Here is a 24,805-nt window from a genome sequence, read left to right as displayed (position 1 = left end):
CAATGTCCAGCCTGGCCTTGGGCACTGCCAGGGATCCAGGGGCAGCCACAGCTGCTCTGGGAATTCCAGCCCAGCCCCTGCCCACCCTCCCAGCCAGCAATTCCTTGCCAAGATCCCAGCCCAATCTCCCCTTGGCCAGTGGCAGCCATTCCCTGGGTCCTGTCCCTGCAGGCCTTGTCCCCAGTCCCTCTGCAGCTCTCCTGGAGCCCCTGCAGGGACTCTGAGCTCTCCCTGGATTTTTCCCTTTTCCAGGTGAACATTCCCAGCTCTGCCAGCCTGAACATTCCCTGGGAATCCCTTTCCATTGCTTGACAGCTTTTCCATGAATAATTTTTCCCTAATACCCAGTCTAGGATAGGCAGGTTCCAGCCCCTGTTCCAGAGGCAGCAATGGATGGAAGGAATGTTCCCCAGAGGATTCCCAATCCATAGGCAGATCCCCAGGCACAAAAAGGATCATTTCACCCATTCCCAACTAGGTTTTTCAGGATAACTTTCCTTTGGGCTGGAAGATGTGGAAGCTGAGCAAGGTTTTACTCATTTCCAGCCTTGCAGGATCCTCTTAGACGCTAAAAATTGGGAAAGGGATCTCAGCAACCCCTGGATGCTCCCACTTTTCCAGCAGCTCAACTTTTTAGGAGCCCCAAAAGACACAGAACAGCTCAACCAGAGCTGATAACAACGGACTTGATGGGAATACCAGGAAAGCCACACAGCATTCTGGATTTACAGGGGGAAAATCGGGATTGTAAACCAGGGATTTACAGTCTGTTCCCAAATCCCGCCTCTTCCTGCCCATAAATCCCAAAAAGGCACAAAAAAAGGAATTCCCTTGGCTGGGATTACACTGTTAGACACAAGATAAATCCTAAATGGGGATGGGATGGGATGGGATGGGATGGGATGGGATGGGAAGGGAAGGGAAGGGAAGGGAAGGGAAGGGAAGGGAAGGGAAGGGAAGGGAAGGGAAGGGAAGGGAAGGGAAGGGAAGGGAAGGGAAGGGAAGGGAAGGGAAGGGAAGGGAAGGGAAGGGAAGGGAAGGGAAGGGAAGGGAAGGGAAGGGAAGGGAAGGGAAGGGAAGGGAAGGGAAGGGAAGGGAAGGGAAGGGAAGGGAAGGGAAGGGAAGGGAAGGGAAGGGAAGGGAAGGGAAGGGAAGGGAAGGGAAGGGAAGGGAAGGGAAGGGAAGGGAAGGGAAGGGAAGGGAAGGGAAGGGAAGGGAAGGGAAGGGAAGGGAAGGGAAGGGAAGGGAAGGGAAGGGAAGGGAAGGGAAGGGAAGGGAAGGGAAGGGAAGGGAAGGGAAGGGAAGGGAAGGGAAGGGAAGGGAAGGGAAGGGAAGGGAAGGGAAGGGAAGGGAAGGGAAGGGAAGGGAAGGGAAGGGAAGGGAAGGGAAGGGAAGGGAAGGGAAGGGAAGGGAAGGGAAGGGAAGGGAAGGGAAGGGAAGGGAAGGGAAGGGAAGGGAAGGGAAGGTCTGTTTCCAGGAATAAAGAGAATTCCAAAGAAAGCAGCCATGCAAATAATCCTATCTGTGAGCATGGAAAAAGTCTGGGAGAGAAGCTGGGAATGAGCAGACAACAAGCTCCTCTCCCCATGGCCAGGCGGTTCCCACATCTTATCCCACTGTGGGAACATCCAAGGAGTCCAAAGAGAAATACTGCCATGGGATCATCCCAGAGATCTGAAGAAAAAGATTGTAACCTCAGCAGAGACATGTCTTCCAAAAACCTGGATCCAGAGATGGAGAGGTGTGGATCCATGGTTGGAAAGGTGTGGATCCATAATTGGAAAGGTGTGGATCCATGGTTGGAAAGGTGTGGATCCATGGCTGGAGAGGTGTGGAGCCACAGTTGGAGAGGTGTGGATCCATGGATGGATAGGTGTGGATCCATACTTGCAGATGTGAATCCACAGTTGGAAATTCATGGATCCATGACTGGAGAGCCATGGTGGTTCCTCCATCCCAGGAGGACCCAAGTCTATCCCAGCAATACCAAGCCAAGGACCACCTTAACTCCTTCCCTGCTGCTCCTGCACCTCCAGCCCCCGGAATGTGGGAGGCTCCAGAGCGGGGCACGCACCCTTTGACATAGATGTCGCTCATCTTCTCCCCGGTGATGCTGAGGTCATCCAGGATCACATCTTTGGTGTTCCAAATGATGCAGCGCAGGTAGAACCTGGAAAATCCCGGGAATAAAACCATGAGAAGGTGGAAAACTCATCCACCTGGAAGTCTGGTTGTCCCACTGACAGATTTCCCTATGGGAGCTGTTTCACTGGAGATGATTCCACACCCATCCTTCATCCAGCTGGGTGAATCCATCCCCACCCGAGGCTTCCAAGCACTCCCAACTCCTTTCCTAAGGATGAGATGAGGAAGAAATGAGAAGTTACCTCTTGGCTTTACGTGGAGTGACGTTGAAAGGGGGGCCAGGATGTCCCAGGGATTTGGGAAACAGATCCACCCACATCTGGAGCTTTCCCTGCATGGAAAAACAGAGCCCTGAAACCTTGAGGAATTCCATACTGGAACACCTGAACCTCCCCAGGGAGATCTGGGACCCTTGGATGAGAAGGGAGGATTCCTCGATGGAAAAGTGGCATTAAAGGTTATTTTTAAATTATTTGAGGGATAGTTGGGAATGTGTTGATGGATGTAAATCCTGAGGAGTGGCTGAGGGAGGTGGGAAAGGGGCTGAGCCTGGAAAAAACAGGGATCAGGGGCAAAACCTTCTGGCTCTCCACAACTTCTTGGAATGTTGGAACCAGGTGGGAGTTGGGATCTGATCCCAGGGAAAAAACAGGATAAGAGGGAATGGTCTCAGGTTGTGCCAGAGGAGGCTCAGGCTGGACATCAGCAGGAATTTCCTCATGGAAAGGGTGCTCAGGCCTTGGAAGTGCCCAGGGAGCTTTGGAATCCCCATCCCTAGAGGTGTCCAAAAAATTCCTGGATGTGGCACTGAGTGCCAAGGTGGGCATCAAGCACAGCTTGGGCTCGATGACCTTGGAGGAATATTTTAACCTCAGTGATCCCCGGATTCTGGGAGAAGAATTCTGAGTAGGACTTTCAGACCAAAAATTAAAATTAAATTAAATTAAACTAAATAAAATGAAATTTAATTTAAAAATGAGAGCATGTGCTGAAGGGAACAACCACCTCCCCTCCCTCGGAACATCCCATATCCCAGGCAGACATTCCCAGCAGGATTCTCCCCCTGGATATCTCTGGACCAGATGTTACTCCTGGGCTCATCCTGGCCACGTTCCATAACCCACCTGCTCAATGTCCGGCTGGAGGGGGCTGTAAAGGCGCCGGGTCTCCACGTGCTCCGGAACCAATCCCTGCTTCCGGAGGGCAGCCAGGGCAAGCCGCTCCTCCACCGGCCCCAGGTGCGGATTCGGGGGTTTTCCATCTTCTGCCACCGGGAAAAGAGCAGAGTGAATCCCACAGCGATGGATTTTGGCCAGGAACAGCTGGAGCAGCACAGCCTCCATTCCCAAATCCATCACCACAAACCCTGCTTGGCACAGGGATACCATTCCCAGTGGGAAAACCCATGGAGACCCTTGTGCAACCACCCCACAAATCACAGCCAGGGAAACATGGCAAGGATCCAGTTGGATCCCGTGGAAAGGAGAATCCAATGAATCCAGCTCTCCTAAAGTCCCAGAAACCAGGATTCCCATCAATCCTCTGCCAATGTTCCCATTCCCAACAGTTTAAAGCCATCCAGGATCTTCAGCTGGGCAGACAGGAAGGAGCTCCCAGTGGGATCCCGTTTCTTCCCTGTGGTATTTGGGGTAAAAGACAGGAATGGGAGGAGGAGGAAGGACATGGAAACACCACCAGCACAGCCTGGGAGTTGTTCAAAGTTCCTACTCCAGTCCAAATCCCTGCTCCAGTCCCACCAGGATATTTGTGGTCCTCCATCCAAGGAAGACCTGGAATTATCTCCTCCACCTGACCTACTCCACACCAACCCCTGATCCTGCCACAGATGGGCCAAGATTCCTCAATAATGGACATTCCTGCCTTCTCTTCCTGGTCAGGATTCATCCATCCATCCATCCATCCATCCATCCATCCATCCATCCATCCATCCATCCATCCCAGTACAGCCAATGGCCAACTCCTGCCTCACCATCCCATTCCTGGGATGGAACATGATGACCTGTCCTTGGATATCAGGCAAGTGGTGAAGTCCCAACTCCTGGAGATGTCCAAGGAACAACCAGACATGACACTTGGACAAGGTTGGATTTGATCTTGGAGGTCTTTTCCAACCTGAATTCTGGGATTCCAAGATCTTCAAGGTCTTTTCCAACTTAAAAGATTCCCTGATTCACTGACTCTGACCCAAACAATCCCAAAATCCCAGGCTGGGTTGGTGGATTTCACCACACTCTGGTCATGCACCTTCCAGGACAATTGAAAGTCAACAAGCTCCATAAATATTCTTCCATAAATATTCCATAAATATCATTCCAACTCCACAAATCCCGGTGAGATATCCCAGCTCCTTCCTTGGCATGGACGCACTTAACTCCAGCCACCTGGGCTAATTCCCAACCATTTCCCAAACCCTGGAATTCCAGCATGTGCACACACGTGCGGCTTTATGCGCCGAGAAAAGATCGAGCCCCTCTCAGAGAAAAACAAAATCTGGGAGTTATGGAATAACGGGCTGGGGGGAGGGGCTTGTAAAATCCCAGCTCTCGTGTTTAATGGCTCCAGTTTATTCCCAGTCCGGCTCCAGAGCTCACAGCTGGATTCCAGATCTGCCCCGGGTCAAGCCTCGGGCTTTGTTCTGCTGTTTGAACTCGCTGCCATTAAAGCCAGAGAAGGTGACAGCAGGCACTGCCACGGGGGGACACATTTTAACACCTTCTCAGCTCTCCTGGAAAAACTTTTCCATAAGGATTCCTTGCTGGCCTTCTCCTCAGGGGAAAACCTGAATTCCTGAAGGGATTTGTGTTTTGTTTTCCAAGAGCGCAGAGAGGGATCAGCCCTGGGCTGTGGCTTGTTTTGTGTCTCTGGTGACATCCCTGGTGTGGTGGCCTTAAATCCAATCAAAATTTATGTGGGATATTGGGAATTCTTGGCTCTGAGGGTGGACAGACCCTGGAAGAGAATTCTCAGAGAAGCTGTGGCTGTGCCTGTATTCCTGAAATTATCCAAGGACAGGTGGAACCACTTGGGATAGGGGGAAGTGTCCCTGCCCAAGGAGAGGGTGGAATGAGATAATCTTTATGGTCCCAACCTAAACATTCCAAAATTCCAAACTGCAGCTCCTGGGTCAGGCCCAGTGGGATTTCACCTTCTCCTGGGACTAAAACCTTCTTTTTGTGCCTTAAAGAAGCATTTTCCCAAAAAAACCCTCCTGCCCCTGGAATGTTGGGTCAGAGGGAGGTGCCAAGGGCAAACAACAAACTCCTCCCCAAAAGTCTGGGACTTTTCTCCTCTTTGTAGAAGTTGGGTTTGTTCCCTGATACTCCCAAATCCCAAAAGAATTCCCAGGTCTGTGTGTGGGATATTGTCTCCCTCTAGTGACCATTCCCGATTCCAATGGAAGGGATGAGATCTTCTGGCTCTGGCAGAACTTGGATTATCAGTTTGGAGCTTCTCACTCCCAATCCAGGGGTGTTAGGTTTGGTCCAACTCAAGATCAATGCTCCTGGATTAAAGGTCTGGGTTCAATCCCAGGATTTGGGGCACGGCCAAGCTTGGGAATGGTTCAGAGCCAACATGCCAGAGGGGAGGAGGATGGGGGCAATGCCATCCTTCAAACCTGGTGATGTCTCCATGACATCCAGCTCCATCCCTTTCTCTGGAGCAATGAAATTCTGCAATCCCAAAGCATCCCAGACATCTTACCCAGCTCGGAGAGGATGTATTCCTGATCCCGGAAGATGATCCGGTCGGATTTGTAGGTGGGAGCTTTGTAGTTGTGCTGCAGGGAGAAGAGGTGGAGCAGCTGGGAAGGGCGGAGTTGGTCTCGCCACTGGTTGGGGCCGGAGCTGAAACCAAACAGAATCATGGAATCATGGAATGGGTTGGGATGGAAAGACTTTAAAATTCATCCAGTGCCATGGGCTGGGATATCTCCCACTATTCCACGTGGTCCAAGCACCAGTATCCAACCTGGCCTTGGACACTGACAGGGATCCAGGAGCAGCCACAGCAAATCTGGGAATTCCAGCCCAATCCCAGCCAGCAGTTCCTTGCCAAGATCCCAGCCCAATCTTCCCTTTCCCAGTGGGAGCCATTCCCTGTGTCCTGTCCCTGCAGGCCTTGTCCCCAGTCCCTGCAGCTCTCCTGGAGACCCTTCAGGCCCTGCAAGGGCTCAAAGGTCATCCCAGATCCTTCTCTTCTCCAGACCAGACATTCCCAGCTCTCCCAGAGCAGAGGGGCTCCAGAATCCTGGAATGGGCTGGGTTGGAAGAAACTATAAAACCCATCTCATTCCACCCCTTCCATATTCAGGGACACCTCCCACTGACCCAGGTGGATCCAAGCCCCAATGTCCAACCTGGCCTGGGACACTGCCAGGGATGCAGGGGCAGCCACAGCCAATCTGGGAATTCCAGCCCAGCCCCTGCCCACCCTCCCAGCCAGCAATTCCTTGCCAAGATCCCAGCCCAATCTTGTGTTCCTGGGATGGGACAGCCACAGCCTCTCTGGGGGTGTCCTCAGCACGAGGTCACCAGGAGCTACCAGGCACAGAATGGGATCTCCCCGGAGGAGAACCAGGATTCTGGGAAGCGCATCTTCAGCCAGGTCCCTCAGGACAACCATGCTGTGATCCCATGGCCACCTCAGCATCCCAATCCCAGGATTCCTGGACATCCTAAGCCCACAGAGGAACCCACATGCAGTAGGTCTGGGGGAGGCCGCAGCGAGCTCCGTATTTGGAGAGGAAGCGATTCTCCAGGTCGATGACGGTCTCGCCGATCTTCTCATCCTTGGACAGCAGGTCGTAGTCGTAGAGGGTGACCTTGAGGTCCTTCTCCAGAGGCAGCGTGCAGCTCAGCTCAAACATCCTGGAAACGGGGAGACGGAAATGCTTGGGAAAAGAGGATGGTGCTGCTGGAATTCCATGGGAATTGACCTACTCTTCATCCTACCGCACCAGTGATGGGATGGATCAGAGTTCCTGAGCTTCTGTGTCACCTCGATCCAGCAAGGCCAGGGCTGTGTTGTGCTGGCTTTGTTTACCAAGGAATCATGGAATGGTTTGGATCAGGAGACACCTTAATGACCTCATTCCACACCTGCCCTGATCCCAGGTGGATCCAAGCCCCAACATCCAGCCTGGCCTTGGATACTGCCAGGGATCCACGGACAGCCACAGCAAATGTGGGAATTCCAGCCCAGTCCCTCCCCATCCTCCCAGCCAGGAATTCCTTCCCAAAATCCCATTTAAATGCATCTCTCTCTCCCTCTTGCCTTGTTGGGGAGGTGTCCCAGCATTGGTGGCCTGGACTGGTGGGAGCAGCCTTGGAAAATCAGATGGATTTTACAGGAAGCAGGATTTGATCCCTGTTTGTGCCCAGAGTCCTGGATTTTGGAAGCCTGGAACTCATCCCAAGAGGCAGCCCTGATCTCTGGGACAGGGCCCAGAGAATGGCTGGAGCTGTGCCAGGGGAGGTTTAGGTTGGATATTGGGAAAAGATTCCTCATCCAGAGGGTGCTGGGAACAGCTCCCTGGGAATGGCCACATTCCCAAGGCTGCCAGAGCTCCAGGAGCGTTTGGACAATGTTCCCATGGAGAGGGTGGGATTGATGGGATTGTCCTGGGAAGGAGTCGGATCGATGATCCTTACGGGTCTTGTCCAACCCAGGCTATTCCTCGATTCTCTGATTTTCTGGGAGAACAAAGCCCCATGGAGTTGAGCTTCCCTCAGTTTCTCTGCTCCTTTTCCAGCCTTGCCAAACAGCTTTTCCTAGAATAAACCATTATCCTTGGAATTTTATCCCATTTCTGAGGGAAACAACTCAATTATCCATGGATAATCCTTTTCCAGAACATGTGGAGGTGCCCCATTCCTGCCCATTCCTCACGTTTTTCCTTCAGACATTGGATCAAAATTCCTGGATGAAGAGAAATTCCCCAAACTCTTTCTCAACAATGGGATGATCCAGATTCCTCCACTATGGAATTCTAGCTTCCCAATCCAGAGCTCAGAAATGCCAAGGATTGATGAATGATGAATAAGAGACAAGGGAATCATGGAACAGATTGGGATGGGAGAAACCTTAAAATTCACTCAATTCCCAATCCCTGATGTGGGCAGGGAACACTTCCCACCACCCCAGGTTTCTCCAACCTGGAACTGGGTGTTGGGATGGAAGTTCTGGTTGGCCCAGCACAATTCCCTCCATAGGACACCCAAAAAATTCCATGGATCCCGAATGGAATCCATACTTACTTCCCAAAGACAGGCTCCAGAGTGCAGGGAAGGTAATTTTCCTGGTCATTTATGGATTTCTTTCCCACAGAAATCTTCACGTAGGGATCACACTGGAGGTGAGCACAGAAGGAAACACAAAAATCCCATGGGATTCCAGTCCCACCCATTTCTGTACATTGTTCCAAATCCCATCCCCAAATAAAATTATTCTGGGAATTCGGCATCAATTTGGAAACTGGGGGATTTAATTCAAATTTGATTCTTTGCCAGGAGAAGGAAAAATTTAAAGGGAAAGATCCAATTCCACCTAAAAGATTTTACCTGGATCTACAGGGATCCACCATCCCAGCCACATCCAGGAATTCCCTGGAAAAAAACACCCAGACCAAGTTTTTCATCACTTCTCCCAGATTTCCCTTTTCCTGCTGATTTGTTTTTTAAGGAATGGAAGGGAAACAGTGCTCAGGGAATGAAATGAGCACCCAGGTATTCCTTGGGCTGGGATGAGCCTCCATAAAATTCCCATCCCAGGGGAAATTTGGGATCAAATTTTGGTTGGTTTGGGGTTTTGAATAGAAAAATTACTCATGGGGGATTTTTTAGGAATTAACACTTCCAAATCAATTTTTTAAAAAATGGGAAAATTAAAAAGTGGTTAGAATTTCTGCATCTATTTTTCCATATATTCCATACAAATTTCCCATTTTTCATATATTTTTCCATGTATTTTAATACCTATTAATTATTTTTCCATAAATTTTCCATGTGTATTTACTATTTTCCCATCTATCTTTCCTAGATATTTCCTCATATATTTCCCACAGTATTACTTAAAATTTCCCCTCTTTTCCAGTGGAACCAAGATAATTAAAAAGGATTTTTCCCTTCCCTGAGTTTTGGGGCATTTTAGATCTACACAATTCCCATTTTCACAGAATTTCCTTTCCAGAGTAGCAAACCTTTGCAAGAAAGAATTTTGGGAAAAATGGGATTTTATTCTCTTTAGTACAAAACAAAAAAAAAAAACCCCAAAATAAAGCCAAACCCAAAACTCATGGAAATAATCCTGAAAAATCCCAGCGGACAAAGGAAGACTTCCCTCCCAGAATTCACAGATATTCCAAGGGGGACAGAAAACAGGAAAAAATTCCTAAATTTTAGGGCAAATTTGTAAATTCTGACCAATTTTGACCCAATTTTGACCAATAAGGGCTGAGCTGTTCTAAGAATCCACTACAAGAGCCACCCCAGACTTTTCCCACCAGGATACCTTTCCATTGGAATCTTTGGGCTGGAGGTCGAAGGCCCGGATAATGTAAACCCGGACCAGACATTCCTGGAGTCCCCTGGCCGGGAGCTGCTGGAATTGCCGGGGAGGCACCGGAACATGCGGATCGTCAGGAAGAGGGTAAATCCTGAAGGAACCCTGGGAAGGACATGGGAATTCAGAGAAGAACACGTGGAGATGGGAGCAGGCTTGGAATGACTGGAATGAATGGTGGAATTATGGAATGGTCTGGGTGGGAAGGGAGCTGAAAGCTCACCCCATTCCATGGGCTGGGACACCTTCCCTGATCCCAGGTGTATCCAAGTCCATCCAACCTGGCCTTGGGCACTGCCAGGGATCCAGGGGCAGCCACAGCCAATCTGGGAATTCCAGCCCAGCCCCTGCCCACTCTCCCAGCCAGCAATTCCTTGCCAAGATCCCAGCCCAATCTCCCCTTGGCCAGTGGCAGCCATTCCCTGTGTCCTGTCCCTCTGTCCCTTGTCCCCAGTCCCTCTGCAGCTCTCCTGGAGCCTCTCCAGGCCCTGCAAGGGGCTCAAAGTTCATCCCAGATCCTTCTTTTTTCCAAGCTGGACATCCCCAGCTCTCCCAGCCTGGCTCCAAAGCAGAGAAGCTCCAGAATCCTGGAATGGGTTGGCCTGGAAGGACCTTAAATCCCATCCCATTCCCATCCTTTCCATAGGCAGGGACACCTCCCACTACCCCAGGTTGTTCCAAGCCCCTTCCAAGCAGACTTGGCCACTTCCAAGAAGGAGGATTCCACATCTCCCACAATTCCTGGACTCACTGAACGATTTGGGCTGAAAAGGACTTTATTAATCCCACAATTCCCACCCCTATGGGCACACTCCATGGGGAGAGGCCCCATCCCACCTTGAATTCCCCCACCACTGAGGGGTCGTCACTGGAATCCTGGGATCTCCCCCGGAACAGTTTGAAGGTGTGGCAGAAGTCAGAGAGATGCTCAAATTCCTCAACGTTTTCCAGCTCTGTCTCATAGACCTGAGGAGGAAAAGATGGATCATGGAAAAAAATTCCAAGCAAATTCCTCAATCCTGGGAAAATTCATCCCATGAGGAGGAATTTCTGGGAATTTTCACCCTTATTTCCCTCTGGGGCAGTGAGAAGAGGAGAATTTGGGAATCCCACAATAAATTCCAGCCCATCCCAAAGACCCAGACAAAGCCAAGGTCTCCTGGTGGGTTTTTCATGGGTAAAGATTTTCCTGCTGGGAATATTTTCCTTAAAACCAAGGAAAATCTTCCCTATTTGGGACTTTGCGTTAAATTTAACATTTCTTGTGCCTCAATCTCACTCTTCCCTGAAAAATCCCTGATTTTCCTTATTCCCAAACCCCTCGTAGGGTGGCAGTTTCCCACCCCCTTCGCCACTTCACAAGGGAAAATTTCTGGAAGTTTCCCCAAAGGCTTTTCCAAAGGAAACTGAATTTTCCAGACCTGGGGAAAATGTTTTGGTGTTTTTTTTGAACCCAGATGGAAAACAAGCCAAAAATCCCAATGAAACTGTGGACAGTGGAATTCCAAGCATCCACACCTGACAGAAGTCACTCACCTTCAAGGTGTCAAATCCCTTTTCCAAGTAATATCCACATTTTTCCCTCTCTCCTGTGGAAGCGTAAAATTTGCTCCACCAGTCGATGAATTCCTCCTCCTGCAGCCAGAGATCCCAAAGTTACTCATTTTCCACAAAAAATAAATCCCCAGAAAACAGCAGCAGCTCCCAGATTTGGGAAGTGAACCCTGCATCAACCCCATCCCTGATTTCCAGGTTTTTTTGGGATGGTCTCAGCCCAAATCCAGGCGTTTCAGCCACTGTGGATATTCACAAGAGGATTATTCCTCATGGGAACATGACCTAGAGCTCCAAGAAGAATATTACAAGAATTTGGAGAATTTTTAGGGAATTTTTCGCCACTTGAAGGGTAGTTTTTCCAGGATTTCCATGCAGGGAATGAACCAATTTAACTCCAGTGCTAACAGCCTGAAATGCCCCAATTTTAGGCTTTCCCTGGAAATTTTTGGGATTTGGGAGACAGGGATTAACTTCCTGGTTGTATCTCAGCACCTTCCAACATCCCCATCCCAATAAAACCTGTGGAAAAATGAATAAATCCATACAATTCCCATCTTTCCATTACAATCCAATGGTGTTCAGATCTCTGGAATGACACAATCCTCGGACTAAAAAAACTGGGAAAATCCCACAAAACCTCAGCTCCCACCAACTCCCATTGCCTCATTCCCAGTGCAAACCATTCCAGCTCCAAGGATGCTATTCCAGGAGGAAAAACGGACCATGCTTGTTCAATATTCCATGGATTTTATAGGAATCCTGTTTTTGAAATTGCTTTGCTGGCAATCCATGAAAAAATTCCTGGAAAATCCTGGTGTCTCCTTTTAGGAGGCTGCAGAATTCCAGCTCGGTGACCTCATGGAAGATTCCAAATGGAGTTTTATTGGATTTCTATTTGAAGCCAACAGCACAGGATTTAATGGATAGATATTGGATTTAACTGGAATATTCCAGAAATTCACTCTGAGGCTTCTGCCACCTCCTTCTTTGGAGGGGGAGGGAAATCCCAATTTTCCTTTCATCACTTCCCATTTTATTGTTTCAAGGGTTCCATTTGGACATTGTGACATTCCACAGGTATTGGGATACAAGAAAATGCTCGGATTCATCCCAGGACTTACCCACAGGATCTTCTGCAGCCCCAAGGGAAAGAGCTGGATTAGAGATTTTGGTGGATTTTGACCGATATTCCAATGAAAAACAGGGAAAACATAAAAAAAGGAGGGAAAGGGAGCAGCTAGAATATTAATGATGGTGGATATGATTCCGTTTGGGAATGGGAAAGCCATGGAAAGCAATGGATTGGCAAAGGATGGATTGAGGAATTTCATTTATCCAGGGGAAGGATAAAATTCCCTCGGGGTATCCCAAACCACCTCCAGGGGTTTGTCCTCGACACAGACAATCTCTGGGATTGGGTCTGTGCTCCCTTTCCAGCTTTTTCATGGATCTCACTGGGCACAACCCCCACGTGAGAATCCCTTGTGGATAAATTTAACCTCAAGTGACCAAATTCTGAAAATTTCCTGGAAAAGGAGCTTATTCCCGCCTGGAAAGCTGCTGCCATGATTATCCAGAGGTTTCCTGTCTCCCTAACCCCATTCCATCCCTCTTACCTCTCACCACCCTGGAACTCCAAACTTTTTCCCAAGAGGGACCTGTCATTTGGATATCCTGGGAATAAGCAGATCATTTCACCCAATCCCATCATCCCAGGAGCTGCAGCAGCTCCAGGAACAAAGCACGGCTGGAGGAAGGAGAGTTTCTCCTTTATGGGAAAAATTCCTGGATGGAAGGGTGGGGAGGGGCTGGGCTGGAATTCCCAGATTTGCTGTGGCTGCCCCTGGATCTCTGGCAGTGCCCAAGGCCAGGTTGGACAATGGGGCTTGGATCCACCTGGGATAGTGGGAAGTGTCCCTGTCCATGGAATGGGACAAGCTTTCAGATCCCATCCAAGCCAAACCATTCCATGATCCCACAAATCCCGGCTGTGGAAATGCGGGAGTTTTCTCTGGCAATACTTTCCCCCCTCCCCAGTGGCAGTGCCATGGGCTGGCTCCCAGCTGGGAATATCAAAACCATCAGGAACATTCCGGGGCGGGGAGCACTGGGATGGGAACCATTCCCAGGAGAAGCCATCCAACACCCAGAGCTCTTCCAAGGAGCAGTAACCGGAGAAGCCGTGAAATATGGGCTTGGATTTGGAAGGAGCAAACACAGCAAACAACCAATTATCCCAAATAGTTTACAGACATGGATTGGCTGGAATTGGCTCCGCTCGGCTCTGTTAACGTGTGCTGGGATGGGGGATTTGGAAAGTAGCATGAGCTGGAGTAACAGCGGAGTAATGGCGTTGTAGAGCTCCTCAGCAGGGAATGCAAGAGGTGTCTGAGACTCCCTCCTGAGTTCCTCTCCTCCAGGAGGTGCCCAGGAATCATGGAATTATAGAATGGGAAGGGACCTGAAAGCTCATCCCATTCCATGGACAGGGACACCTCCCAGATGGATCCAAGCCCCAGTGTCCAACCTGGCCTTGGCACTGCCAGGGATCCAGGGGCAGCCACAGCCAATCTGGGAATTCCAGCCCAGCCCCTGCCCACCCTCCCAGCCAGCAATTCCTTGCCAAGATCCCAGCCCAATCTCCCCTTGGCCAGTGGCAGCCATTCCCTGTGTCCTGTCCCTCTGTCCCTTGTCCCCAGTCCCTCTGCAGCTCTCCTGGAGCCCCTGCAGGCCCTGCCAGGGGCTCTGAGCTCTGCCTGGAGCCTTCCCTTCTCCAGGGGAACATTCCCAGCTCTCCCATAGCAGATGGGCTCCAGAATCCTGGAATGCTTTGGGTTGGAAGAGACCCTAAATCCCATCCCATTCCTACCCCACCCAAGGGCAGGGACACCTCCCACTATCCCAGGTGGCTCCAAGTCCCAATGTCCAACCTGGCCTTGGACACTGCCAGGGATCTGGGGGCAGCCCCAGCTTCTCTGGGAACTCCATCCCACCCCCACCCCACCCTCAGAGGGCAGAATTCCATCCCAAGATCCCACCCATTCCTGCCCTCTGGCAGTTTAAACTTTTCCCCCTCCTCATTAACGCCCCAGCCAGAGGCAGATCCCGGTGAAATCCAGGACCTCCCTCACACGCTCTGCACGGAGCTGGGGTTTTTTGGCTGGAAAAGCTTTTTTCCAAGATTTCCCCAGCTGCAGCCCCTGGGCCTCATTCCCAGCTCCTGCTTTTGTGCAAAGCTCCCAAGTCATAAAGGAGAAGGAGCTGGGAAGGAAGATGGGAACTCAGTTTTCCAAACCAGGATGGTTTTCCCAATGAAACATTCCCATCTTTCTGCAAACTGGGGTTTATCGCATTGACACCCATTCCTGGAGGATCCTGGAAGAACCAGGACAATGGGATGGTTTATTCCAATCTAATATTCCCATAATTTGATTTTAAATTAATGCTTTACCGTTTTTTCCTCTTTTTTCTTTTTTCCCCTGGATTTTCTTTATCCTAAACAAAAACCATATCCATGGAAATTAAAAATGTGGATGGACAGCAGGATGGAGGGTTATTTCAGGAATTTTTGTTTCCATAGTTGGGATCCCAGCACTGCCACCTCTCTGGACTGGAGAAATCCATCCATTGGACAATATTTGGATCCCTGGAAGTGTCCAAGGCCACGTTGGAATGAGCTGGGATCCACCTGGGACAGTGGGAGGTGTCCCTGCCCATGGAAATTGTGGAATAGAATAAGATTTAAGGTCCTTCCAACCAAAACCATTTCATGATTCCATGGGGAATCTGATCGGGATGAATTTGGGATGAAGGGAATTGCTTTTCTGGAGCGTTATCCCTGAGAAGGCAAAGCAGCTCCACTGCCCTCCTTATAAAACCCAGGAAAACCCCAACATCTGCTTTTCTCATGGAAAAGACACAAAGGGAACGGGAAAAGGGAAGGGATCCTCAAATCCCATCCCATTCCAACCCATCCATGGCAGGGACACCTCCCACTGTCCCAGGTGGATCCAGCCTGGCCTTGGGCACTGCCAGGGATCCAGGAGCGGCCACAGCCAATCTGGGAATTCCAGCCCAGCCCCTGCCCACCCTCCCAGCCAGCAATTCCTTGCCAAGATCCCAGCCCAATCTCCCCTTGGCCAGTGGCAGCCATTCCCTGTGTCCTGTCCCTCTGTCCCTTGTCCCCAGTCCCTCTGCAGCTCTCCTGGAGCCCCTTCAGGGACTCTGAGCATTCCCTGGAATTTTCCCTTCTCCAGGGGAACATTCCCAGCTCTCCCAGCCTCTCCCATGGCAGAGCTGCTCCATCCCTCTGATCATCCTGGTTCTCTGGATCACTCCCACATTTCCATGTCTATCCTGTGCTGGGATCCCTGAGCTGGGCACAGAATTCCTTCAAAACCCCCCTCATTTCCTTTTGAATTAATGGAAAACCCAAGGACACAGGGGCAGCCAGCTGGAATTTCCACTTTCCTAAGCAGCAAGCGGGATCATTCCCAGAAGGAAAATGCCTCCTTCCATCTTTATCCGCGTATCCTCATGGACTCAGGTCATTAATTAAGCAATTAATTAATTAATTAAGCAATTAATTAGCAATTAGAAAGGAAGCGATACCTACATGAGGCGGGGCCCGGGAATCCGGGATGTTAATTAGTGCTGAGCTCGTCAAACCCTCGGGAAGCTACAAATTAAAATGATCTGTTATCCAAGGAATTCCGGGAACCAGGATGAACACGCAGCAGCGAAAGCAACAATTAAAGGGATTAATCCAAACTAATATTCCCAACTCTGGGGTTTACTACGATGAGGCAAATTTGGGATGAGTGCAGGGTTTGTTTTTAAGGATGTTTGGCAAACAGCTGAATTGAGGTAGAGGAAAAATGGGATATTAAAGGGGAAAACTATGGAAAAGCTGTTAGTAATTCCCAGTGGAGGAGAGACTTTTCCCTGGATACCGTGGGCTGCAAACTCAAGGAGTTATCCCAGAATCCAGGGAAGTATCTGAGCATGGGGGTTTAGAATGGGATTGGGAATGCTCAGGATCAAAGCTCAGGTCCAAGCCCAGCTCATCCCAGGCAAACCAAAACCCGGGATCCCTTCCACGGGCAGGAAGCGGCAGCTCTGCTCCAGGATTCCAAGGATCCCTTGGATGTGGAAAAGGGGGAGGAATGAGAGGTTCTTCCCAGAAAACAGCCAGGTTTGAGGATCAGGACAATCCCAACAGCATTCCCAGTTATCCAGCTCAGGCTTGTTCCCAAAACCCTGCTGTGATCCCACCAGATCCAGACTGGCATCCTTGGGCCAAACTCCACAATTTCCAGCTGTTCCACAGGGAAAACATTCCCTGAGGATCATTTTCTACCAGGATTCCCCCGTGGCTCTGGGAACTGGGAACAGATCCTTTCCAGCTGGTTTATCCATGAGCAGACAGAACAAATCCCATGGAGTGTGGAAGTCCTTCCCAAGCCTCTTCCCATGGGAATGAACCCTCGGAAAACACCGGGAGCAGAGCAGGTAGAACAAGGCCTGATCCAGCAGCTTCTTCCACAAATTCCACCTTTCCAAAACCCCACTCCGTGTCCTTTTCCCAAAGAACCAAAGCCATGATTTTTAGGATTCTCCTCACTTTGGGTGACTGGGATGTGATTCCCGTGCACTTAAACTGGTTTTAAACTCCAGCTGAACTCCTCATCCTGCTTGGATGAGATGGATAAGGCACTCCCGAACCTTGGAGCAGAGGGATTTCACCTCTGGTTGTTTTCCCAATTTTCCAGGGAAAGCAACAAAGGGATCCTTTGTTCCAACCATCCTTTCAAGCAGGGACCAAAGCCAAGCTTGGCAAGGAGGGAGAAAAACTCTGGAGCCACACAAGGAAATGCATCCATGAAAAATCCTGGCTCCTGCTTCCAAAGAGCCCTGAGCACGAGCTGCTGGCTTGGGATCCATCCCTTTTCCCAGGAAAGCAGAGCAGGATGGTCCCTGCGGGCCGGGATTGCTCCTTGACCTGCCAAATCTGGCCTGGGATGGGCGGAATGATCCCAATGGTCCATCCACGCCTCAATCCATGTCCACCTCCAGGAGAGGAGCAGCTTCCAGGGCCAGAACTCTGAGGTGGGAATTTTGGGTTGGCTTTCCAGGAAGAAGCTCCCTCCTTTCCCAAAATAACAGGAAAAACAAGGAAAGAAACAAATGGAGAAGGACAAATCCAGGGTCAAACCGAAGAACTCCATTGGTGGCAGGGGGTTTGTTTGGGAAATGTTTCTTCCAGGAAAAGAATGCCAGAATTTTCCACTTTGGAATGGTTTTGTCACATCCCTCTCCCCCTTTTCCTGCTGTTCAAACTCTCCCCTAAATTCAATCTGAGTTTGGAGAACTTTGCAATAAAATTATCCCAGGGAACGAAGTTCCAGGATTCCAAAGCTCCGTCTCATTCCTTCTGGAATCTTTGGGATGGGATCCCATATTTCCAGGAGCAACTCCCAGAGCTCCAGGGGGTATAAAGGGAGATGAGTCCTTATCCAGAGGTTTTATTCCCAAAGGAAAAAATGGGAACAGGTTTGCCACCAACATGGTTTTCCATGAATAAATCATGGAAGTCTGAGGAGAGGATGCCAGGGAATCGTGGGCATGGCTGATCCCACTCTGGGCATCCCAGGGTGTTCTCTCCATCCTGGCCACTCAGAAAAACGGGACAAACTGGGAGTCCCACCAATAGGAATGTCCAAGCACTTCCTGCACTGGATTGTGGGAAATCCCAATTCCAGATCACAGGAAATCCTGGATGCGGGTCATGGGAAACTGGGATCAAGCTCCACATCTCAAGTTGTGATCCCACAGATTCCCACATTATTCCCTCAGTTTTCTCCCAAGTTTCTCTGTCCTGGACTTTAAAAAGGAGATTTGATTACAAAAAGTCCCGTTCCCAAATTCCATGTTTTCCACAGATATGCTCCAGTTACTTCTCTGATAAAAGATGAAGCCCAGCTGTAAATTTTAAGGATAAATCCTTAAATGGGAAGCAAAAAGGAGGGAATGAGGCTGCTTTCCCAATTTCCTAATGCTCCAGTCAGGAGCATTTTTGAGAGCTGCTTTTCCCTTTCCACACTTTTCACTGGAGACAACTTTTCCCAATTGTCCTGTCCCAATCCCAATGGAGGCTGAAGGATTTCAGGACAAGATCCCTACGGAGCTGTGAATAGGATCGTGGAATGATTTGGTTAGGAAGAATCTTAAATGTCATCCCATTCCACCTTTTCCATGGGCAGGGACACCTCCCACTATTCCAGGTTTCTCCAAGCTCTGCCCAACCTGGTCTTGGACACTGCCAGGGATGAGGATTTGGAATGAGCAGGAACAAGCAGGGCCACATCCACAGCCTTTTGGGAATTTGCCAAATTCCTAATTCCTAGCTTAATGTGGGACCCAGCCCAAACCTTCCTTGGGATACACCACAAATATCCAACAGCACCAGAAAATCCTTGGGAATATAAACCCCCAGGAGCCACCAAGGACTGGATAAAGAGCAGGATCCATGCCCAAATTGTACATCTTGGATTAAGCAGCTCCTCCATGCCTGGAATTGCTCAAGGCCAGGGAAACTGAGGCAGGAAACACCTGGAAGGCAGATTCCTTCTGGACACTCCAGTTTTTCCAGCCCTGTGGCATCCACAAACAGGGAAAAGGGAAATTCCAGCCCTTGATATCCCACCAAGGGATGGGCGACCGGGAAAAGATCCACCAAACATTCCTGACACCATTCCCAGCTGCTCCAGAGGCACTGGGATCGCCTCGGGATCCGTGCATCCCATGCACAGCTCAGGACAGGTCTGTCCCAGAGATTCCTTCTGCTGGAGAAGGAACCTGAGGGCTGTGGATACGGGAAGTTTCTGGAAGAACAGAAGCTCCAGGGATGTGTCCATCCTGATCCATTCCCAAGGGAATACTGAGAGCCCTCAAATTCATTGGAACTGCACCAATTCCCCACTCCTACCACCATGGATTCGGGATTCCGTAATTCCAGTCCAGTAAAATTTCTGCAAGCCAGAAGCCAAAATGGGAAAAGGAGACCTGGCCATGGAGCAAGGACAACAGAGGCTCAGGGAATTTTTGCTTTCCTTGGGAAGAACCTGGCACGGATTTCTCTCCATCAGGAAAGCAAATCCAGCCCCTCATTCCCAACAGAGGGAATGTGGAGGAGTTTGGGATTGTGCAGGTGAGGAGAGGGAGGGAAAACACATGAAAGTTGGGAAAGGATGGATCCAACTGGATCCAGCCTCACATCAGCACCTTGGATCCACCCTCACCAGATCCACCGGAGCACGGAAAGAATCTGGGATCTTCCCAGGGCGTTTTCCGTACCTGGATGGGGATCAGGGGCTCTTTGTCATCGATGTCGATGAGGACGTCGTCCCTGGGCGTGAGGCTGACATCATCTGCAACCAGAGAGGGTCGGCACCGTGATCCCAGGATTTGGGAATCCCAGAGCCCAAAAACCTTGGGATCAACCTCCAGGAGTAATCCCAGTTTCTCTCAGACCGCACCTCTATGATCCCAATCTCATCCAGACCCCTCAAACCATCCAAAGTTCATCTCCCTGATCCTAAACTCATCCCAGACACTTCCCCCACCACACGAAGTTCATCGCAAAGATCCCAAACTCATCCCAGACTTTTCTCACCACCCAAAACTCATCTCCAAGGTCCCAATCCCATGATCCCAATCCCATCCAGGGCTCCAAGGAGTCAGGAGAGGGACTTGGGACAAGGACATGGAGTGCCAGGACAAGGGAGAATGGATTGAACTGAAGGAGGGGAGATTTCAATGGAATATTGGGAAAAAAATTCCTGGCGGTGGGCAGGGGCTGAGCTGGAATTCCCAGATTTACAGTGGCTGTCCCTGGATCCCTGGCAGTGTCCAAGGCCAGGTTGGACATTGGGGCTTGGATCCACTTGGGACAGTGGGAGGTGTCCCTGCCCGTGGATGGGGTGGAACGGGATCATCTTTAAGTCCCCTCCCAACCCAACCATTCCGTGAATCCACGAAGGAAACAAATCCCAACATTCCCACATACCTGGCTGCTCCTGGGGTGCCCCTGTGTCCTGCTGGGAGGGATCCCAGTAGAATTCCTGGAGGGAGCGGATCGTGCACTGTCCTACCACGGGTCTCCGGCCAAAGGGGCGGTTGTCGATGATCTTCAGGATGATGGGGGGGCTGTAGAGGCTCTCCTTGGGCAGACGCTGTGGGAAGAGGGAAGGGAAGATGGAATGAGGCTGGAAAGGGAGTGCAGAGGTTCTGTAACATCCCCAAAAATCCAGGGGCAGAGGGAACTTGACTAGAAGAACCATTTTTATGGAATTTTGAGGTTCTTCACCAGAAGAACCAATTTTATGACACCTCCGGGTCCTGCACCACATGATCCATTTTTATGGGGTTTTAAGGTCTTTCACCAGATGCATTTTTATGGGATTTTGAGGTCCTTCACTGTAAAATCTGTTTTTACAGGACTGTCCTCCACAAGATCCACTTTTATGAGCCTTCGAGGTCCTTCAGCACAATATCCAATTTTATGGGACTTCCAGGTCCTTCAGCATAAGACCCATTTTAATGGGACCTCCAAACCCTTCAAAATATCCATTTTTATGGGACTTTGAGGTTCTTCACAAAATATATTTTTATGGGATTTTGATGTCCTTCACAAGACACATTTTCAAGGAACTTTGACGTCCTTCACCCCAAGATCCATTTTTATGGGATGTCCAGGCCCTTCACAAGATCCACCTTTACAGGACTTCAAGGTCCTTCACCAGATCTGTTTTTATAGGATTTTAAGGTACTTCACCCCATTTTTTAGGACCTTCCCTTCCCCCTGAACCACTCCAGTCCCACTGGGACCTCACCACTTCCATGAAGAGCACGCAGACATCGAAGTTGGGGTTCTTCTTGACGTTCTTGATGACGCTGGACTGGACGCGCTGCCCCCCACACTCCACCAGCAGGCTGGGCGAGGTCACGCTGGCCAGCTGGAAGCTCTTGAGGTTCCTCAGCCCCCAGGCCAGGATCTGTGGGATGAGGGGACTCCAAATCCTGAGCCAAAGCTCTGCTTCCAGGTTTCCATGGGGATCCTCGGCAGTGGAGGAGAACCCAGAAGTTCAACCATTTGGGACAAGCAGTGGTGGGAGTTATGGAATCCTTGAGGTTGGAAAAGACCTCCAAGGTCATGCAGTTCAACCTGAGACCAATCCCCACCTTGGCACCAGGAGTTCCCTGGACACTTCCAGGGATGGGGATTCCAAAGCTCCCTGGGCACTCCCAATGCCTGACCACCCTTTCCATGAGGAAATTCCTCCTGATATCCAACCTGAACTTCATCCTTATCCCATCCCTCATTCCCTGAACTTGATCTTCATCCCATCCCCTCTTCTCTGAACTTCATCCTCATCCCATCCCCTGTTCTCTGAACTTCATCCTTATCCCATCCCTCATTCCCTGAACTTTATCCTTATCCTTATCCCATCCCTCATTCCCTGAACTTCATCCTTATCCTTATCCCATCCCTCATTCCCTGAACTTCATCCTTATCCCATCCCTCATTCCCTGAGCTTCATCCTTATTCCATCTCTCATTCCCTGGGAGCAGATCCCAACACCCCCAGCTCCACCTTCCTGTCAGGGAATTGTGAAGAGCCAGGAGTTCCCCCTGGAGCCTCTTTTTTTGGAATCCCACCCCAGAATCCATCTTGGATCCCATTCCTGGCTCTTGTTCCCGGATCCATGGCTCACCTCGATGGCCGTGCGCTGCAGGACAGGTTTGATTCCCTGCGGGACCATGTAAACATTGGGCTCCCGCTGTGGCGGCGGATAGGGAAGGTCAGAATCCGCAGACTGCAGGAGCGGAGAGGGAAAGGAAAACATCAGGAAGTGCCAGGATGGGACATCAAACCCCTTTCCACATTGGATCCACCCGGAATCTCCATCCTTGCCAAACTGATCTCTCCCAGGAAATCCAGGACAGAGGAGAGAGGTGAGGAATGGAAGGATGAAGGTCCTGGTGCTCTTTAATCCATCCTGGAGAAGATCCAACATTCCTGAGCTTCTCCCAGGGATCTGCCCTCCAAGGTTAAACTGTTTTTAGGGAGTTACGGGATGGAATCGCTTCTATCCCATCCTGGGATCACGGCAGGGATGAAGCAGCAGCAGCAGATTTCTAGTTGGGCAATTCCCAAAAAATTTAGTGGGAGCAGCACCGTGGGATGGGGGATTGGCATCTCCTCTGGATCTGGGAAGGGGCTGTGGTTCATCCCACACTTCATGGATAATCCAGAAATCCATGGGATAGGGCTCAGGTGAAACTACCTGGGAATTCCATTGGGATCATCCCAAATCTGGGAGGCAGACAAGGAATTCCCAATTTGCCTTTCCAGATGAGGAGAGTGGGAACCAGAATTCCTCCCCTTTTCTTCTCCTGCATCTCCCAGAGCACCCAGAAAGGTCGGAATGAAAGCAAAACCTCTGGAAATCCATCCTAGGAGCATGGAATTCTCTCCCAGCTGGAATTTTACTGGATTCAATGATGTGTGGGTGTGTTTTAATTGCGGGAGTGGGAGAAGGATTGGTTCTACAAAGGGATTTTCCACATGGAATCGTGGAACGGTTGGGGCTGGAAAGGGCCTTAAGGATCATCCAATTCGAACACCCTTCCCATAAAATTCCAAGCTTTAACTTTCCTTGGGAATTGCTGGTTCCTGAGTCGAGCTGCTCGTTAGCCAAAGGTTTTCAGGAATTCCATGTGGGAGGAGGTGCCTGGGATTCCCACATGAGCAGCCACTCCTCCTCCATCCCACGATCCATGTGCTCCCAGTGTGGGTTAGTGCTGGCAGGGAATGGGAATTTTATCTGGGATAACCCAAAGGAGAAGGGAGAGCTGCAGAGAATTCCCACATTCCCTGGGTTACCTCAGGAACTCTAATTCCCAAAAAAAAAAACTCACTTCAGACTGCTCAGGCCTGAAATCATGGAATGGTTTGGGTTGGAAGGGATTTTAAAGATCAATCCTTCAGCAAATCCAGCGGGAAATCCTTGGGAAAGAGCTCCTGCCCCATCCATCCTCTCCAGGATCAACTTGGATTTTAACCCTGCGTCGTTCCAGGGTTTTTTAAGTCCTTCCTGCTGCTCTCCCAGTGGTTTTCCAGGCGTTCTCCTGGATTCCAGTTGAATGTCAGAGGTTGGAATATTGGAATGGATGGGAATGAACAGTGAATGCCAGGGATAAGGCAGGAGCAGGGAAGGATCAGGATGGGACTGGGAAAAAATAATTCCCAGACAAAGCCAGCTGGTGGGAGGAAAATCCAGGAAAATCCTGCTTGGAGCCAGGATGGGTTGAACAAGGATACATCTAAGGCAATCTAGGTGGCAAAGAGCTCTGGAGATCATAGATTCCAACCTGGATTTGGATCCAGGATGAGTGAAAATCAACATGGATGAGGCAAAAAAAAAAAAAAGCTGGAAGAGATTCCCAGTTTATATGGAAGCTGGGATGCAATCCAAAGATAAATCCCAGAGTTCAGTGGGAATAGAGCCCAAAAAGGCCATTCCCAAGAAAAAATGGATAAGGATAGAGCCAGCCTGGTCCTTCAGGAGCATCCATGGGGCACCGGAGGCTCTGGCTGGCACCAATCCTTGGCATGCAGCCTCCGGAATTTTGTCAGGATGGGGTTCCTGCAATCCTGCTCTCCCTGAAAGGCTCTGCTGGGATTTTCTTGGATTCTGGGAAAAGGGAAGGAAAGGGAAGAGAGTGATACCCATTGGAGGATCCCCTCCGAGAACAAGGCAGGGATGCAGAGCTGTGGAATGCCCCATCCCGGAATTCCAGCGGTGGGAAGAAATGGAGGCAAAAAGAGGAGAGAGATGATTATGGACAATATGGAACAGCAGGATGAGTTCTCAAGGAAAGGTGGTTTGGATGGGAAAGAAGTCTTGGAAAAATGTGTTTATCCCATCCAATCCAACCTTTCCTGGGAATGTGGCTCAGGTCTTTCCTAGCTCATCTCACGGATTTTGGGATTAACAGCTCCGAGAGCCACGACAACATTCCAAGAGTTGCTCCCTTTCCCTGCCTGAAGTTTTCGAAGATCCCAACTCTTGGTTCAGCCTGGGAGTGGCTCCATGAGATGCACAAAGATAAAGTCTTGGGATCCTGGGTGTGGAATCAGAATCATGGGAATTATGAAGTCTCATGGAATCTCATGGAGTTTTCTATTAGAAAACTCATCTCATTCCATGGGCAGAGAACCTTCCACTATCCCAGGTTACTCCAAGCCCCATCCAACCTATCCCTGAATTGTTTTCATGGAACAAGGGGCAAAAATTCCCTTTGGAACAACTGGAACAGTCCAGCACATCCTCGATTCACGGCAAAGTTCCTATGGAAAGTTTGGAATTGGGATTTCCCAAGGGCAGCCCAGCATTCCAGCTCTGGCACACCTGGGTTGAGATGGGACACCTCATTCCAGAGGGTAAATGGATCCCAA

The 24,805-nt window shown here is 50.0% G+C and overlaps 1 protein-coding gene across 6 annotated transcripts in view; it reads right to left on the bottom strand.

Moving 5' to 3' along the window:
* Nucleotides 1–24,805, bottom strand: part of DYSF (dysferlin) — a 69,291-nt gene that overhangs the window by 14,852 nt on the left and 29,634 nt on the right. For 2 of the 6 annotated variants that reach the window (XM_064419162.1, XM_064419164.1), the window contains 16 exons: nt 24,077–24,118; nt 22,059–22,160; nt 21,177–21,338; nt 20,351–20,516; nt 19,639–19,712; nt 15,899–15,961; nt 12,405–12,437; nt 11,263–11,361; nt 10,564–10,692; nt 9,676–9,831; nt 8,424–8,515; nt 6,864–7,034; nt 5,869–6,011; nt 3,270–3,409; nt 2,388–2,476; nt 2,075–2,170 (listed from right to left, as the gene is read on the bottom strand). In XM_064419162.1, coding sequence (XP_064275232.1) covers nt 2,075–2,170; nt 2,388–2,476; nt 3,270–3,409; nt 5,869–6,011; nt 6,864–7,034; nt 8,424–8,515; nt 9,676–9,831; nt 10,564–10,692; nt 11,263–11,361; nt 12,405–12,437; nt 15,899–15,961; nt 19,639–19,712; nt 20,351–20,516; nt 21,177–21,338; nt 22,059–22,160; nt 24,077–24,118 — 1,757 coding nt within the window. The remainder of the gene's footprint in view (nt 1–2,074; nt 2,171–2,387; nt 2,477–3,269; nt 3,410–5,868; nt 6,012–6,863; nt 7,035–8,423; nt 8,516–9,675; nt 9,832–10,563; nt 10,693–11,262; nt 11,362–12,404; nt 12,438–15,898; nt 15,962–19,638; nt 19,713–20,350; nt 20,517–21,176; nt 21,339–22,058; nt 22,161–24,076; nt 24,119–24,805) is intronic. The other 4 variants (XM_064419167.1, XM_064419168.1, XM_064419163.1 and 1 more) reach the window with 3 other exon arrangements.

Source organism: Passer domesticus, chromosome 4 (genome assembly GCF_036417665.1).
Source record: "Passer domesticus isolate bPasDom1 chromosome 4, bPasDom1.hap1, whole genome shotgun sequence".
In the NCBI taxonomy this organism is placed as follows: Eukaryota; Metazoa; Chordata; class Aves; order Passeriformes; family Passeridae; genus Passer; species Passer domesticus.
This window is presented reverse-complemented; position numbering and strand designations above follow the sequence as displayed.